This window comes from Mus caroli, unplaced genomic scaffold, assembly GCF_978045245.1.
Source record: "Mus caroli unplaced genomic scaffold, Mus_caroli_1 scaffold_5, whole genome shotgun sequence".
In the NCBI taxonomy this organism is placed as follows: Eukaryota; Metazoa; Chordata; class Mammalia; order Rodentia; family Muridae; genus Mus; species Mus caroli.
Window position 1 is genome coordinate 141,623,341 of NW_028227260.1, and position 19,212 is coordinate 141,642,552.

General features: G+C 38.7%; 1 protein-coding gene across 1 annotated transcript; it reads left to right on the forward strand.

Moving 5' to 3' along the window:
- The first annotated feature begins 1,511 nt into the window (after positions 1-1,511).
- On the forward strand, positions 1,512-17,092 carry Fundc1 (FUN14 domain containing 1). The gene is made up of 5 exons (XM_021153364.2): positions 1,512-1,680; positions 2,366-2,522; positions 5,711-5,786; positions 14,847-14,975; positions 15,626-17,092. Exons 1-5 carry the CDS (start codon positions 1,653-1,655, stop codon positions 15,701-15,703), a joined length of 468 nt encoding a protein of 155 aa, XP_021009023.1. The 5' UTR covers positions 1,512-1,652; the 3' UTR covers positions 15,704-17,092.
- Positions 17,093-19,212: the final 2,120 nt, after the last annotated feature.

Here is a 19,212-nt window from a genome sequence, read left to right on the forward strand (position 1 = left end):
AAAATAAGTTTGGTGCTGATTTATGTGAACTTGGGTTAGCTTTTTGGTATCCAACATGTTTTTATACTCTTCAGAATCCATGGAAATTTGTGGTAAAAAAAATTAGACTTTATCCCTATTTCACATTTAAATAATAACAATTGTTAAATCACAGCTTTGTGGTGAATGTCAGTAATCACAGCACTGGGGAGAGTGAGACAGAGGAATCCAGCATCAGAGGCCAGCCTGAGCTACATAGTGTGACCATGTGTACAAACAAACAATCCTAATACTGGAGAGGCAGAGGGAAGTAGGTCTGTGCAAGTTTGAGGCCAGAGTGCTCTACATAGGGAGTTCCAGAGAATCTTAGGTTATGTGAGATGTTGTCTAAAAATGTCTCATGAGAGGCTCTGCCAGTGCCTGACAAATACAGAAGTGAATGCTCACAGCCATCCATTGGACTGAGCACAGGATCCCCAATGGAGGAACAAGAGAAAGGACCCAAGGAGCTGAAGGCATTTGCAGCCCCATAGGAGGAACAACAATATGAACCAACCGCTATTCCCAGGATGCCCAGGGACTAAACCACCAACCAAAGAAAACACATGGAGGGACCCATGGCTCCAGCTGCATATGTAGTAGAGGATGGCCTTTTCAGTCATCAATGGGAGGAGAGGCCCTTGGTCCTGTGAAGGCTCTATGCCCCAGCATAGGGGAATGGCAGAGCCAGGCAGCAGGAGTGGGTGGGTTGGTGAGCTGGAGGAGTGGGGAGGTGATAGGGGGAGGAGGGTTTTCAGAGGGGAAACCAGGAAAGGGGATAACATTTTAAATGTAAATAAAGAAAATATCTAATTAAAATTTTTTCATTAAAAAAATACCTTTAAAATATTTTCCTTGACACTTGTTAAAATAGTGGGTCTATTTTAATTTGGAATACAACAACAACAACGAAAAGCTGGAGATTTATAGTGCATAATCTGAGGGGATCGAAGTGTAGAGTCCTACCAAGAGGAGACATCAAGAGAGTTTATTGCTGAGCTAGTTTAATAGGGTTCTTACTGGAGAATGTCTGGGTTATTAGACATCAAGCGAGAAGTGGGCCTGAAATTTCTGTTAAAGCCAACAGAATTCTTGCAAGAACTAAAGGCCAAAGATAGGGCCTGAAAAAAGAACACCTAATCAGAAAGACAACTTCATTGAAGCATCCTGACTAAAGACTTGTTAAGGACAGTCCTCCAACACTAAACTGATTATCTTGTTCTATTACCCTTAGCCGCTCCTCCCTCCATTCCTTTAGCGAAAAAAAAAAAAAAAACCAAACCAAAACAACAAAAAAAGCAAAAACAAAACAACAAAAAACTCTTAGAAACTTAGAGCAGGTTGGGGTAATGCCCAGGCTACAGTGGAAAAGAGCACGGACTACATTTCCCATAAGCAATAGGAGGGCGGGGACCCAGCTATTCCATCACAAATCCCAAGCCTTGCGGCTGCGCACAAATTGTTGAAGGTCGTGTACAGGGAAGAGTGGCGGTGACGCGACTGTGTGGGCGGGGCGAGGAGGAGGAGGCTGAGGAAAACGAGAGACCATAGACTTCCAGCTCGGCCTAGAGCGTCCTTTAAAGTGGTGGGGAGAGGCGGGCAGGGACCACCCCCAACTGGCCGCTGGCGGTATCATGGCATCCCGGAACCCCCCTCCCCAAGGTGAGCAGCCAGGGCCCGAAGTAGTCTCTGGGACGCTGCCCACAGCACTCGACCTTTTATTGCTATGGTGTTTCTCCCTTTCCCTCCTCCAGTGTTTCTGGGGTTCTGTCGCTGTACAGCCCCTTTGCGAGAGCCCCTTTGAACCAGAGGTCTCCTTTCCCTCTCTACGAAATTTAGCATGCTCACCTACACCTAACCAAGGCTAGACCCTGCCCTGCCCCCACCTCGAGCCCTTCTCCATCTTGCAAAATTAGGAGGGTTGGCGGGTTGATTTCCATGGTTGGTTGCGTTTTAGTCCTGCTCTGATTTCCTCTTGCTAGGTTCCTGACCTTTCCCTTCATGGAAGGATCATCCCCTCACCCCCTTTTCCCACAGATGGAAATGTACCCTGCCCTGACCTTATTCTCTTTGTGCGGGTGACCGCCCACTGCTTTGTAATTCAGCTGGCCTCTGGCTGCGCGTCCCTAAGCCTTGGGAAAGGAAATGCTGATGCTGTTGCTAGGCCCTTTATGCTTGAGGCCCTAGTCCAGATCGAGTTAATCACACTCCTTCGTTTACATCTGGGCCTTTTTAGTTGTAGACCAGACATGACAGTGTGTTGTCCCACAGGTTTTATGAAAACAGCTTGTGAGACGTTTCAGACTGTAGAATGAATGATTTTTTTTTCCATTTTGTATTTTTAAAGACTATGAAAGCGATGACGAATCTTACGAAGTGTTGGATTTAACTGAGTATGCAAGAAGACACCACTGGTGGAATCGAGTATTTGGCCACAGTTCCGGACCTATGGTAGAAAAATACTCAGTAGCTACTCAGATTGTAATGGGTGGCGTGACTGGCTGGTGAGAACATTCTTTTCATTAAATTTTAGTGGGAACCTGGCTCTTGTCCTTTTGTAAATGGCACAGCCTCCGTAAATCTTCAGTGGCTCCCCACTTTTAAATTCCAGAATAACACAACTCTGGGGCTTTTCCCTGATCTAATTGGTTGTATCAGCCTTCAGATAGTCCTGGTTGGATTTTGATGATTTCCCCTCTGTCAAAGGCCCACCATAGTTCCATTTACACCCTTTACCCTTCCTTTAATTCATTAACACATTTCCAACTTAAGCAAGTTAATTATAAGTAAGTTGTTACTTGCTATTCAGTGCCAATAACTGGAAAAAACATGAGAACTCCCATTGCAGAACTAGCCTCCAAGATTCTCAGCTCTGTACATAGAAGCATTAATGGTCTGTAAAAATTATTCACAATGATGCATCAGATTCCATATTTTTGTGTACTGGTTCTGATTATGATAGTGCTTTGAAGAAGATCTGAGAAGATTGCCTTTGCATTAGAATTAATGCAATGATTACTTATTATGCAATAATTTGGAGTACAATAAGGAGTGGGTAATAACCATTAATCAGGCAATAGCTCATGTAAGCACATGTTTACATTGTTGTTACCATGTATTTTAATTCTATTACTTTTGGAATAAAATATTAACCAGATAAAAAGGGGCAGAAACAGTTCAGTATTTTGAAATATGTTGATGACTCTTTTTTTGAAGTGACAGTGAGTAAGTCGTAAGCGTTTGTTTTTTTTTTCTTTACATTTTAAGGTAAATTCATCTTGTGCTAATTAAAATATTTACATACTTCCTCTTGGCATGGGAAAATGACATTTATTCATGTGTGTTTTTTATGAACCTTGGAATAATGATGCCCCCATGCCTTCTTGTAAATACCATTTTATAATTTAAAACAAAGAACAATTATGGTGAAGAGTCCATGGAGCACAGGCACAATATTAATACTGCTTTGTTGAAAAATCATACAGTTAGAAAGGAAATTTCTGCTGAGGGCCTTGGTCAATTAGATGACTCACTGTAGGATGACTACAACTCTGCCCCCTTAAATGCATTTATAATTTGGTGCCAGAGGTGATTGGTTAGTGAGAATCATGGCCGAAAGCCAGATCGTTGCACATTTTCTTCTTACACACCTAACCTGCTAAGAAGGCCCATAATTGCCAGGTTTTCCTGAAAACCCTAATGGCAGAGCAGAAGTTAGTAGGGCCATCTTAGTGACTGGTACACAGCTTGTGTAGCTGTAGCATTCAACCTGGGGTTTAATGAAGACCTCACTACTTGCTTTTTTTTCTTTTTTCTTTCTTACTGACTCCTGTATAAGAAACATATTCTTGATAATAATAACAATAACAACAACAACAATAAATTTGGATTGTCAGTATCAGACAAGTATTTAGCCCAGGAGCTATGTAGTTTGTGGGTATTTGTTTTTTACATCCATCTATTTGTGTGTGGGGCACAGATGTGTCCCAGTATATATGTGGAGGTCAGAGGACAGCTAGTAGGAGTTTGATCTTTACCATGTGGGTTTTGGGGATCAGACTGGGGTCTTTAGACTTGGTAGCAAGTGCTTTTACCTGCTCAGCTCTCTCTATGACCTGATCTGTGTAATAGGACACTTATATTCAGGTGGCTTGTTTTTGTTTTTGTCTTATGTGGGCACAAATTCAGGACCTTGCAAGCATTCTAACTCTAAGTGATATTGCCAGCTACATAGGTGATTTGTTGTAATGACTTGAACTGTAGTTTAGATTCAGAGTAGAAAACATTTGAAATCTTTTTAGGATATAACATTGATGTGATATTGTGGCATAAAAGAGGAACAGTCAATATAGGCATAAACCTAACTTAACACTTGAGACCGACCAACTCAAGACATGAATAGCTTAAGGAGATTGGATTTAGCCATAAGTTTTTGATAATAAGAAATGAAAACTAGTATGCGAATAGGTGGTTGCTAGGAGACCTGGAGGCCTTGAATACTGATTCTGCTTTTAGAGTGTGACCCAGAAGCAAAGCTATGGAATCCCAACATTACATTCCAAAGGTAATGATGCCCCTAAGAGTGGAAAGGAGGGCTGGCAAGATAGCTCAGCAAGTAGGCTTGATGCCAAGCTTGGTGACCTGAGTTTTATCCACAGGTACCACATGGCAGAGAGAACCAATTCAAGTACATTGTGCTTGGACATGTGTGAATGTTTAGACACACAGACTACATAAAAAATTAATAATAAAAATAGGAAAGAGAAAACAGGTACTGTTTTCTAGATGGGGTATTTGAAGATAAGAATGGGAGTCTGAGATGAATATGACCTGGCAAATGGGGGATACTACCATTAGTTAGAAATTAGGGCCTCAGTAGCAGCTGTTTGGGCTCCGTTTGTGTCCCTGTGACATAACTCCTATTGAATTAAGGGCTACTGTGCTCCAGTATGACCTCATCTTGCTTAATTACATAAATAGTGACCTGATTTCCAAGTACAGTCTCATGAAGGACACTAATTTGGAAGACCAATTCAGGACACAAGACTAGGATTAGAAATCTGCGATAGTGAAGGGACCATGAGTGTGCTCAGGAGGTATAGGCTGACATTACAAAGTTAGATGAGACAAAACAATACAGAAAATTAATACTAGATAAGGAAGGTGTGAGAAATGTGGGCAGTGTAATCATCAAAGTGGAATAACACAAGGGGCAGGAAAGTTTTTCATAGGCAGGAAATTAATAACACAAAGATGTTGATGCATTTGAAACTAACTGCATTGGAGCTGGTTTGGATAGAGTGAGTGTTGCCCAGGTGTTATGAAACACCCTGACTGCATTAAGCAAACCAAACAAGTGACTACTGTGGGAAATTTTAGCTTACACAAATGTGGGAGTATAATGAACCCAAGTACTCCTGATTGTTTTCAATAGCTGCTCTTTTGCTTTTCCTTTTAAGTCTCCCTCTTCTCACCTTTTCCTCATTACGCAGCAAATCCTAAGACATTTTAGAGTTTGCATTTTAACCACCCTGTATGACTGAAGGAAAACACTGAATATTTCTGAGTGGGCAAAGGACACTATCAAAAGAAATTGAGACACATTAAGCTTTTATTAGGAAAGCAATAAAATGTAGACGAAATTTAGTACATCAATGATTGTTCTCATCTTTTGTTATTTCTGTCATTAAAGGTGTGCAGGATTTTTATTCCAGAAGGTTGGAAAACTTGCTGCAACTGCAGTAGGTGGTGGTTTCCTTCTTCTTCAGGTATGTTAAGACCTTTATATGTCAATGTTTGGACAGAGCAGAGAATGTTACCTATCAATTTCATTCCTGGTCATTTCAATAGAAGGTATAATTTTTCTTTTACACATTAGTTTATAGAAAAACCATAATGAGCTTTGAAAGCTTGTATCTGTCATGCAAGAAAACAAATACTTCTAGATTCTCTACTATGCTCACAGTGTGATGTGATGTCTGAGTCCGGTGTCGTTGCATACATCCATAATCCCAGCTACTCAGGAGGCCGAGGGAGGAGGACAACAAGTCCAAAGCAAGACATAATCTTCAAACCAAACCAAACCAAACAGATTTGGGGATGTATCTTAGCAGTTGAGCCTTTGAACTTTACCAGTATCCTGGGCTTATGGATGTGTGCAGCCATACCTGGTTTAGATCGCACTGTGTGTACATTATAGTTTTCCCATAAACTAATGCAGAACATTGAGCAACTAATAACATGTCTAACAATTTTTTTAAACTGAAGAACCAGAGCCAAGTGTGGGGGTATAGGCCTGGAATCCCAGCACTTCAAAGGCTGAGAGAAGTTAAGACAGAAGAATATAGAAATCCAGGCCAGCCTTGGGCTGCCAGATATATATTGAGACATTCTGGGGGAGAGAAGTCAGAAAGGAAGGAAGAAGCAGAAAGTGGAAATTTAACTTTAAAAAATAAAACCATAATCCTATCTATAGTCCTATTTCTGCAACAGGTGGATTAAAGTTTTAATTTTGTTCATGCTCTTTTAGGGGTAAAATCCTTTGCTATCAAGAATATTTATGAGGATATTATCTACCATTATGTCTGTTTGATATATATTTTCCTTAAAATAGCATTTCCTGAAGAAGCTCAAATACAGTAAATCTCAAAATTGAGGATCTCTGGGAATAAATGTTAGCAATTTTAAAGATGCAGAGAACTGTTAGTTATTCCAGATTTAAGAAATGATTGCTGTTCGTAGCAACCAGAATCTGACTTTAGTGCCTAAGCCATCGATCCTGTAATAACCAACAGAGTCATCTTAAGTGCAAAGAGATAATATTTATATGAATAAAGCGCTGGTGTAAGTAGTTTCCCAGCCAGCTGTTTTAAGGATATATTTTCGTTAATAACAATATTAAGAATAATATTTCTTGTGTTAGAAGTAAAATAATATGATTAATTTCTAAATTTGGTTATTTGGATGTATGCTAGTATTTATATAGAAGAGGATTTCACTTATGCTGATTTGGCTTGCACTTGTATAGAATGATACAGATGATATGATAGATAGACATAAGTCTGTCAGTAGTTTGAAAACTGAGTTGTCATTTCTGTTCAGTGCGAAGGGCACTAGACTGAAGCAGAGTGGACTAAAACTGTTGACAAAATTGAATTGTGTGTTTGTTTTCATCTACTTTTGCATGTTTGCCTCTTAGAAGTCTACTTCAGTTGTTCAGTATTCATTGTTCAAATCCACATTTTTATCAAGGTACTTCCTACTTTTCTAAGACTGTCATTTTTGAAGTCTAAAGCAGAAGGACATAGGTCCTGTCTGAGTCAAATCACTTTCACCCACAGATATAATTAGCCTTGAAAACACAGTAGGAGGGACCTGAAAGAAAAACTAGAGAAAGAAACAGCAGCTTTTAAGCTAATTAATTGCTTAACATGCTTAGGCCTGATTCCATAGTTCATAACATTTGCTTATAATTAAAGATAACTATTAGTTTGGGTTAAGACTTAAAGCTTTGCTGGTAACAATATTAAATGTTTTTCAGTAGATATTTATCTTATTGCCTTCTTAAAATAGACATTGGAGCTGCTCTGAGTACAGTAGTATTTACAACTAATGAGTCCTAGCCAATTACAGATTTCTCCATTATCCCTGCTTAACTTTAGAACAGTAGACAATGCTATATGAGTATTTCAGCTTTCTACAGTTATATGTGCCCATAAATAAGGGACACATACTTGTATAGGGCTTGTCAGAGCTTAATCCTCTACTCCTTCTATCCTGACTTTACCCCTCCCTTGAAGCAGCCTCTTTAACTTCTCACAGAGCCTCCTTTTCCCTGACTGATGAATTTTTGATCTTTCAGCTGCAGGAGTTCACTGCTGGCTTCACATTATGGAATATTCACTGTTCTTTTTGAGTCATCCTGTTCTATTTCCACCTGAATGCTTTCTGTCCCTCCCCCATGTCTTCTGGCCCCATCTTGAGTATTATTTCATAGTTATGCACCTATGATTAAGTGAGCTTCTTGATTCATGTTTTTTTTAATTGAAAATGCATACAATGCATTCTGATCATGGTTCCCCCTCTCCCATTCCTCCAAGATTCTCCCATCTCCATACCACTCAGCTCCTTACCTTCTTTCTCTCTTCAGAAAACAGGCATATAAAACAGAATAAAAATGAACAGATTCATTTTCTTTTTAATGCAGAAAAAGCAACAGAAACACTGAGGTTTAGACCCTTATTTCGAGTAAGGCATCTGGGATTGTTTTCTTTTGATGTATTCCTATTATCTCAGTCTTCTCTTGGAGGAATATGCATTAGGTAACCTGTTTAGTGTTCTGGAGAGGGCCGTCTTAGGATCTTCAGTCCTGCTAGTTTTCTAGGGGATTTTCCTCTCAGAACCATTCTGGATATTCCCTTTGCTTTGTCTTGGTTTCCTATTTTCAAGGGACATGCCTTTCCATTATTGCATCGTCAAATAACTTGTAGAGAAAATAAGTATGAACAGTGTAATTTTTGAGATTTTTTTTCATGTCTGACATTTTCATTTTGTCCCCCATTTGAGTAATAATGTAGCTGAGTTTACATCTTGCTGCATTGTCTTCAAGTTCAGTGTTGCTGTTTAAAGTCTCAAGCAGTTCTAGTGCCTGGCCATTTATTTGTATGCAGACCTCCCTCCCCGCCCACTCCCACCCCCCACCTCCCAGCAAATCCTTAGCAGATTTTGTGTGTGTTTCTGGTTTGTCACATTGTAGTCCTTGGTGTGGGCCTGCTCTTACCCATTGTAACCCTTTTCAACTCAAACACTTTTTTTTTTATATTAGCTAATAAGTTCCTGTTCTTTGTTTACTCTCAGCGCTGCCTGGCCAGTATATTTTCTATGATACGGATCTCCTAGACTGGCTGTCTAATTTTCATAGCTTAGCTTCCTGTTTTTTTAGTTCTCCTTTTGGTTTACTTTCTGGGAAATATTTTCAACTTCAGTTTCTAGCAGTTTTTCATTTCTACTTTTTATGTCTATTAATTTATTGTTACTGAGAATTCACTAGGCGAGCATTTTACCACTGCCATACATGTAGCACCAACCCTGTGCTTATTTAATTCCTATGAGATATTTATGATAGATAGATATATGAAGAGATTCAGAGGTAGACTGTGTTTATATGAAATTGACCCTCCTGAATTCCATTTTTGTTATGTAGGAGAGCACTAACATCAGTGGAAACCACTTTAACTGCTTGTCTGTAGCCCATGAAGATAGGAAGAAATTGTGTGCTTTGATGCCTTCTCTAATTTGAATTGAAAACAAAAGGTTCTTAAAAGCTCCCACAGAGGCTTGATATGTTAGGGTGGGAGGGATACCCAGGGGAGCTCAACCTTTTAAAGGAGAAGGGGGTGGGAGGGGTAACTAGGAGGGGAGCAGTAAGCGAGATGTAAAGTGAATTTAAAAAGAAGAATAACTGGTTTGTTTGTTTGTTTTTGTTTTTGTTGTGTTTTTTTTTAAAGAGTGACTGGGCTGAAATTTTTTTAAATTGCCAGGTGCTAGTTTGAAGTAATTGCCTTTTTTGGCCACAGGTCTTGGGTGTTGGGTCAAATGGTCTCTCATGCATGAAGTTCTCAGTGTCTATACAGAATGTTTATCTACCAGTTTATTTTTTTTCAGTGTTACAGACAACACTGCAGTGATAGCTGTCTGTTTGCAGTACTGGAGATTGAGCCCAGGGCCTCGTGTGTATGCCTGGCGGACCTTCCTCCACTGAGCTACAACCCATTTTCATCTTTCACATTCCTCTGAGACAAAACAAACATATTAAAGCCTTTTGATTGCCAAGTGCTTCTAGTAAGAATACATCGATTGCATTTCCATGTCAGTACTAAGGATTAAAATTAGGGTTTCATGCTGATATAGCAGACCCTTTGCCTACTGAGCCATTTCCTCTGCCATGTCTGCTTGCCTTTTTATTTCCTTCCTTCCGTCCTTCCTCCCTCCCTCCCTTCCATCCATCCAACTATTGATCCATCCATCCATTTTTCCTTTGCTTCCCTCCTTCTAGTCCATCCCCCCTCCCTTCCCCTCCTGTTTTGTTTTGTTTTTTTCTTGTGGCATTAGGGGTCAAACACAGGGCCTTGTACATATTTAAGCAAATGCTTTACCACTGAGCTACATTTTCAGCTCTTGTTTTGTTGTAAAACCTCTCCCTACAGCTTTTGCTTCCATAATTTTTGTTTTTGGTTGGTGTTTTGTTGTTTTGTTTTGCAATGTTAAGAATTAAACATGCAGCCCCAGCCCCTTTTCTAAGTGTGCCCCTCCCCTTCCTAGCTTGTATTAAAAACCTTCCAGTGGTGGCGAATGCCTTTAATTCCAGCACTTGGGAGGCAGAGGCAGGTGGATTTCTGAGTTCGAGGCCAGCCTGGTCTACAGAGTGAGTACCAGGACAGGCAGGGCTGTCAGAAAAAAAAAAAGAAAAAAAAAACACATCTGTGTCTGATGATGTGTTCCTGTTTAAGAACTAGGCACTAAAATTTGATGTAACTCTAAATTCTTAATGGGAGTCTTTATTTCAGAAAATCTCGCTAGTCTAAGAAAAAAAAAATTCTGAAAACCTGAAATTGGGAATTGGGGAGTCTTCCCAGTGCATCATTTATGGTGAGGCTGACAAACAGGAAGCCCCATCCTTACCTCCTTACCTCCTTACAGCTTCTAAGCAGAAATGAATCTTTGTCTGAAAGCTTGGTGCTATTTTTAACATGGTTTTTTTTGTTTTTTTGTTTGTTTATTTGTTTGGTTGTTTTTTTGAGTTTTGTTTTTGTTTTTGTTTTGGTTTGGTTTGGTTTTTTGGGACAGGGTTTCTCTGTATAGCCCTGGCTGTCCTGGAACTCACTTTTGTAGACCAGGCTGGCCTCGAACTCAGAAATCCTCGTGCCTCTGCCTCCCAAGTGCTGGGATTAAAGGCGTGCACCACCACCATCCGGCTAATGGAGAAGTTTTTATGCTAATAAAGCTTCTTTACCCAGTGTCATTAAATATTGAAGTACTGTAGGAAAGTCAAATACATTTCAAAAAGTGTTCCACTTTTCTCCAGTCTGCCTAGTTTGCATTTCTTTATAGTTATATAGATAAGTTAGAAGTGAACGTGTCAAGGAAATCTCATCTGTGGAAACCATTTTCTCATTTACTCGTAAACATAATAGGAACCATTGGGATAATCTAGTCCGGTTACTTTGTTGAGTGCTCCTTGAAACAGGTTGGTTAGCACAGTTTTGGAGATTTAATATTTATTCATGGTCTTTATTATCATTCACCCAGCATTTCTCACTCATCTTCTTGCATGACATTATTTGTTACCAGGGATACAGATATTCACAGTTTTTATAATCATATGGTCAAGGCCAAGCTGGATGGGTGCCTGTGGTGTGGTGAGAGTGCAGGAAAGGAACTTGGATTGCTTGGAGGTGTTGGAGAGGAGAACCCCAGAGGGACATTGAACTAATCGTCTAAAGGTTTCTTATCTCCCTGCAACTGTGTGATACTCTACTTCAGTGTGTGTTAACATGGGGAGCATTTTGGCTATTCTAACAATAACTAAAGCCATGCACATGCATAAAAACTTTGCATTTCAATAAAAAGATCTGTGGAAATTCAACCTACAGTTAAGTTCTATAAAGGTTACAAAGCAATCAACTAGTTTGAATACTTTGTAAGGCAACTTTTCAGTTTTTATCTAGAAAGCCTCCTTTAAAGTTCATTATCACTTCTCGGCCTATGATCCATATCCCTGTGTCAGGCTCTACCAGAAAAGTTTGATGACAAACAATTTGATCGCCTCTCTTGCTGAGGCCAGAGTCTGATGGGTACCTGGTGAGTGAGTATTAGGAAGAGCTTCAGGTAAACAAAGTCTACTGTGGAATCAGTCACAGAGACAAATAGAGCCTAAGGTGCAGGTCAGATGCTTTATATGAAATCAGATATTTTTGTTATTTGAAATATTTTATATGTGCTTAAAAGCCTTGGATGTGGTTAAAAGCCTATAAAGAATGTATCAGACTGATAGAAGTGACTTAATAGTAGTATATATAGTTTAATTATTTATTTCTTGTGTACTTATTTATATTTAGATTTTACTTACACTGGTTACATCTCCCTATTGTTCCTGTTCCAGTTTTGCCATTGGCCCAGTAGTTTCATGTAAGGGTTCTTAAGATGAATAAGCATTTAGCTATAGTTTTTATAAGAGGATTAATTATCTGAAATTTATTATGGAAAGCAATTACTATAAAGTTTTTAAATGAAAATGAAAGCCCATCGTTACTTCCCTTCCCTTTCCTACCTCCAACTCTCTCTACATACCCTGCTGTCAAACTTCATGGCCTCCTTCCCTTTGTTATTATTACATATAGGTATAAATGCATGCATTTAGTGTTGCATGTATGTATATGATTTCAGAGATGACAACTTGGAACCAGATACCCAATTAGAGTCTCTACTCTGGGGTTGACTAATTCTCCCCATTTCAGGAATCATCATTAGTTGCCTGTAGTTCTTTGTGTAAGGGTGGGGCCCCATGAGAAGACTTTCTCTTCCATTAGAGCTGTGTATTTGGTATTCTCACTGTTCAGGTCCTTTTTAAGCAGCTGTATTGGTGAGATTTCATGGGTGTAGCTTATGTGCCATTTGAAGGAGACAAGTTCTTACAGCAAATTTCCTGGTCCCTTGCCTCTTAGATTCTCCCCCTTTTATTCTGAGATATTCCATGAGCCTTAGGTGCAGCAGTTGTGTTATAGATGTATCCCTCATGTCTGAGTTGTGTTTTATAATCATATCCATCTGTTGCAAAGCAAAGGTGTTTTGATTATGGGTAAAAGCTACACTTATCTGGATATCAAGAGAAGTATTTAGAATGCAGTTGGGAATAATGATGATTAAAGTAGCAGTACTAGACTCACCTCTGAGGTCCATGATTTCACTACTTCTGTGGGGCTGGCTAGGTTTCCAGTAAGTACTAGACAGAATTTTCTTCCTGTTGAGCAGGCCTTAAGTCCAAATGGATAGCTATCTGTCGGTTACTACCACAATGTAAATGTCACTATTGTGCCTTTAGGGCTGTTACTACCACAATATAAGTGTCACTATTGTGCCTTTAGGGTTGTTACTACCACAATATAAGTGTCACTATTGTGCCTTTAGGGCTATCTTCTTATACTGGTAATTGTTGTGATTAATAGGTATAATGGATGGGTAGGACAGTTGGTTGCTTTTTTCCCCCTTGACATTTTGTATAGCACCTCCTGGTACTAAGAGAGCTAGTCCTCAGGGAGAAAGGTTCCAGATCATGTCTAGCTCAGATCCTTCAAGTCCTCTGTTTGAAGTGCATGGTGTGCTCAGCAATGTATACTAACTTTCAACTTCTGGGAGATTACCAAAGGCAGTAGCAATTGGCTATATTATTTTGGGAGTCTCTTGGACTCCTGAACAACTCAAGATGGCATTTTTCATCAGCTTTTGTTTAACAGTCAGTGGCTCTTGTGGGTAGTATTGTCAGCCTAAGTGGCATAACTTTATGAGTGTGTGTATACATATATGTATATATAAATGATAATGCATATTATATGTAAATATAATATGCATTATCATTTATATTGTACATTTTAGGTAAATAAAAAAATAATGTGATTCCTTATGGCTTTTTTCAAACATCCTTAGTTCTATTTTCTTTCTCATGCTCCTTGTTCTGTATTGACCTCCCCCGCCCCAGTTAAGCCTCATTGCCCATTTCTCTTCCCCATGCCCCTGCATATCAGCTGTATCCTGCTATTCCCATCTCTAGCACACCCTGTACTTTTGAGCCCCTTTTTCTTTCCTGATTTCTGTGGCTAGCCCAGGTTATATATTCAAATCTGAAGATTTGGAGGTAGGAACCACAGGTGAGAGAGAACATGTAGTATTGGTCTTTCTGGGTCTGGGCTACCTCATTCAGTAAAATGTTTCCTAGTTCGGTTTACCTGGAAATTCTTTCAATTTTCTTTACAACTGAATAGCATTCCATAGTATATATGTACCACATTTTCATTACCCATTCATCAGTTAGTTGTAGGACTTTTAAGTTGTTTCCATTTCCTACCTATTGTGAACAGAAGAGCAGTGCACATGGATGGCTGAGCAGGTATCTGTGGAGGAGATGTTGAGTCCGTTGGGCATTTGCCAAAGAGTAGTGTAGCTGCGTTATTTGGTGGAATTATTTTTAGCTTTTTTTAAAAAAAGAATTTTCCACACTGATATCCAAATAAACTACATCAGTTTGCAGTCTCACCAACAGTAAATGAAGGTTCCCTTTTCCCCATACTCTCTTCTTAAATTAAGTCGATTCAGAGCTAGTGAAGTGCCTTTATCAGGCTATTTGAAATTTCTTTAATAACTTGTCAACTGATTGCTTTCTGATTACTAGGTATTTCACATCTATTTAAGTCAAAGGTACTTTTTATTAGTCATACACTTGAGATAATCTGTCTTTTTAGCTGATTCCCTATTGTAAAGGGTAGGATGAAAGCTGTTATAATACAGCTTTTTGAATCTTTCCCGGCATGTACTATATTTTTCTTAATTCTGTGTTGCTTGCGTCTAAGGAGCTGGTTAGTTACTGTGTTAAAACTCTGCATTTTACACAGAGTAAGAAGAGTGGGAACAAAGTCCCCTTTGTTCGATGCCTATTGACTGAGTACATTGGCGAGTCAATAACAGCTTCTTACTTAGAAGCTCTGGGAATTCCTGCAAAACTCCATGGCCTGCCTTCTACTTCTGGGCTAGTATTCATTCTCATTGCATGTTTGCAGGTTGCCAGTCACAGTGGCTATGTACAGATCGACTGGAAGAGAGTTGAAAAAGATGTAAACAAAGCCAAGAGACAGATTAAGAAGCGAGCAAATAAAGCAGCACCTGAAATCAACAATATAATTGAAGAAGTAAGACAATGAGACTTTTTGCCTTCTGTTTTTTGATAATAGGTTTCATAGAAAGCATGATTGGGGATTACATTATCTTAATGATGTTTGAGCCAAGCATGGTAGCTCATACCTATCATTCTAGCACTTAGGAGACTGAATCAGGGGGATTGCTATGAATTATAGATCAGCCTGTTAGCTTGAGCTACAAAATAAAATTGTGTTTCAAGGCAAAGCAGACCAAAAAAAAAAAAAAAATGAAAGAAAGAAAAAAGAAAATAGTTGGGAATGTTATTTATCTGGAATTCAATAAATATGAAGTTCTTTTGAATACATACATACATTTTGATAAATACGAGTTTACCATGTGCAAGTATACAATTTAGAGGCACCATATCCATACATGCTTCTGTACAGTTATTTCCACTATCCATTTGCATAACTTAAAAATTTTATTAAGTACTATTTCCCTAAATTTCCCTTCCCCTAACCTTTATTTTGGTTTTGGGGCTGCCAGTTAATTAGAGTGTACATAAGTAGAATTGTGCATTTGTCCTTCTGTTGTCGTATTTCATTCAATGTAATGTAATCTAGTTAATATGTTAATATCTAATTCAGTGTAATATTTGTAGCATCATTATGAGTATTTTTATTGACACTTTGATTTTTAGGCAACAGACTTTATCAAGCAGAACATTGTGATATCCAGCGGCTTCGTGGGAGGCTTTTTGCTAGGCCTGGCATCTTAAGGACTTGAAGGCTCTATGGTAGTGGATCCAACAGTGAGAGGAAGACTGTGGCAGCAGGGTTATCTCTTAATGGCACATGCTACCACTCTCCAAAGTAAGGAACAGCCGGCTGGACGATTGCAAATGCAACAGCTTAGCATTTTGCCACCTGAAGCTTACCAAGCTAGTATCTCCTGTAAGACAACCTATGTGCTGTGTACACAATAGTATTCTTGAGCAACCATGGATTTTGCAAATTTTTAAATTTAACATTTGTTTAGAAACTAGCCTATGATTATCATCACTGGATGTAGTGGAGACAGAAAAAGCTGTTACATGTACTGTCCAATGAAATATTACCCTATCTACTTTTCAAAGTTTTTTGTGCTTTACTGTCTAGTGCTAATAATTAAAGATTGTCTTATAGCTTCAATGTTATGGCTGATTTTTTTAAAGATGTGTTTGCAATAAACTGAAGGATTGTTTTACCCCTGTGTGGGAGGCAACAATAGAATTATTAAGATATTGAACTCTTCTGACATGTCAATCTTTAGTTAAGTTTTCCCCCTTCTCTTTCTTACTTTGCTTATGTGTAATATTTACATTAAAGGAGGATTTTGTAATGAAATACTACATGACTAAAACACTTTCCCCTTCTCTAATGTCTGCAGTTTTTGAAACGTCTCCTTGTATGTTCTAAATTTTCAAGTTTGTTTGCTTTGGTTATCCCTGAGCGCTTAAACAGAACTAATTTGGGAGTATGTCATTAGTTGAGTCATTGATATGCTTTATTAATTTCAAATGCATCTCATTTTTTATTTCTAAAAATCCCAATTATTTTTTTTGTCTCTTAACCAAAAGGTACAGGTTGCTTTAAAATACTTAATAGTATAATATGAACTTATTGTCTGAAGAAATGTGATTTTCTGTGTAGTCCTAAAATTATAGCTTAAATATAATTGCTTCCTTGATTATATGATGTAAACACTAGGGCTCTCAGGCATTGCTAGTGTTCCATTTCTTGAACATTAGGCCAGTTTACTTGTTTCTCTGGGCCAGCCTCACACTTGTTCCGAGCATCTCTTGTCCAAGAACAGCTTTCAATATTGTTATTCTTGTTCATAGAATTCTTGGCTGTCCCTGGGGAAAACAGCAGAACAGTATAGGTTAGAGTCTTCAGACTGGAAATATTGCAGCTACTCAGACTATCTTCCTGTGATAGGACACTCCCATTGTATACTCTGTGTCTTGTAAATGTGTCATTTCATATTTTTGATATTGGTTACAAGCTGTGTGCTTGTACTGTCTTGAAATTCTTTAAATTCAAATGTACAATTGAATTTTAGTTTCTTTTATTCTCATTAGTGCCTCATATAGAATGCTGAATAAAACTCAGTTTCTTAATATGAAGTGATTGTGCTTATAAATCCTTGTTATTCTTTTTTGAGCTTTTCTCCATTTTCTCTAGCTAAACCTTTCATTGTTATAAAATTAAAAGGAACAAATATCTTGATTGTGTTCAGGTCATGTCAGTAGAACCATGAGAACCTGGCCCTGCTTCTGAGTACCACACCTGGGTGTTACTGTGCAGCAAGGCAGGCTACTTCAAGGAAGTCCAGTCTTTTTCTTTTGAAGATGGTTATATTGTCTGTTCTTTGGGTGATATGTCAGAAGAGTAGGGAAACACAGTATGTCTGCTCTCAAGCTTTCAATTAGAGGCATTACAATATTCCAGTACTGAAGAATTCATATTGTAATTTGGGAGCTATTCAAATACGGTGTTGACTGGAGAGAATTTCCTTTAAGAGTCCAAATATACAAATGAAAACAAGACTTGGAAATGGTGGTATACTGCAATAATTCCAGCATACAGAAAGCTGATGCAGGAGGATCAGAGTGGCTGGGGGCTATAATGGGTATGTAGTAAGCTCCTGTCTCACACAACAAAGGCTGAGTGTGAATGGTGTTCACCTTTAATCCCAAGCACCTGGGAGGCAGAGGCAGGCAGGCCTCTGAATTCATGGCCAACTTGTTCTACATATTGAATTCTGGGCTAGCCAGGTATATGTAATAGACCCTATCTCTAAAACCCAAACCTAACAAAACATCAGCAGCAACAACAACAAAAAACAGGTAATAAAAGATAACACTTTTATTGTACACTTCTAAGTCTCTTGAAATGTTTGAAATGTTTTGTATGTAAATGTAAGTTGTTTCCAGTACTCTGCCATACCTTCCCCTCTCTCAGTCTTCTTGTTTGCCCTTCTGGCTATGTTGTTTCTTCCTCTAGGTTGAGCATTACCTGAAACAATGTGTTACTCAATCTCTTAACTTGTATGACATATGCACTGACTAAATTTCCCTTATCTGAACTCTTGGCATCAGAAGTATTTTTTTTTTTTATTTCATGTTTTGGAATATTTCCTGTTGTAGTTTTTTCCCTTCTGTTCCTGTGACAAAATAACAAGAAACTTAAGGAGGGAAAGGTTTATCTTGGCTCTGGTTCTCAACCTATGGGTCATTACCCTGTTGGGATCACATATTCATCTGTTCATATCATAGCAAAATTACAGTTATGAAGTATCAATGGACTAATTTAATGGTTGGGGGAGGGTCACCACAACAGGAGGAACTGTCTTAAAGGATCACAGTGTTAGGAAGGTTGAGAATAACATTATACTATGAGCCATCAGAGTGGTAAAGTCAAGGTTGCAGAAGCATGAAGCTGCTGCTATCACATCTGCAGTCAGAAAGAAAGCTGCTCAGCACACACATTGTCTCCATGTACCCCAACAGTAATGGTAATTTTTTATAATACTTTTTTTTATATTGCAGTTAAGGAGGGTCAGGAGCTTCTCTTGGGGTTGCTGTGTAAGTTTGTGTGCCTGCATTTGACTGGGACCTATCACATGTGCTAAGCTGTAGAATTTTCTATTTGGATGTGTCATGTTGGTACTGACAAAGTATCTATTTGGAGAATGTTTTGGATTTTGGATTTCATTTTAGGGTTATACAATCTGTCTAGTGCTTTGCCTGTGGTAGCAAGACCACCGAGAAAGAAAAAAAAAACAAAACCACAGACTCAATTCAAATTGCAATTAGCTGAATTTATTAAAAATTACTAGCAGGGTGACAGGCTTAAAACCCAATTGAAGGCATGTGGAACAGAAGGGAAGGATTTTTAAAGGTGGAGACCACAGTTAGCTTGTTTCTGTGGAATCTGTAGCTGCATGAGAAACTACTTCATTCCCCTCGGCTGCATAAGAAGCTCTCTCCCCTGAATACTGTGTTAATTAAGCAGGTTTTTACAGAAGCCAGAGCAAGTGGTTAATTATCTCACAGCAGTTATACCATTATGGGAAGGGTATAGGTTGTTAGAAGCTCATCTTTCAGTAACTTAGGGCAGAGGCCAGTGGCTACCAAGGGTACCTGGTACAGAATGGAGTTTCCTTAGCCATTGAATTCCACATTGGCTCCAGATCATATGAGTCAAATCAGTGATTCATGTTGAGGCACGTGTTGATTCTGAA

Bases quoted from the DNA above. Each gene is read 5' to 3' on its own strand.
- Fundc1 (XM_021153364.2), top strand. From the start codon at position 1,653: ATGGCATCCCGGAACCCCCCTCCCCAAG. The intron at 5,787-14,846 runs GTATGTTAAGAC...GCATGTTTGCAG, and splicing joins GTGGTTTCCTTCTTCTTCAG to GTTGCCAGTCACAGTGGCTA. The intron at 14,976-15,625 runs GTAAGACAATGA...TTTGATTTTTAG, and splicing joins TCAACAATATAATTGAAGAA to GCAACAGACTTTATCAAGCA.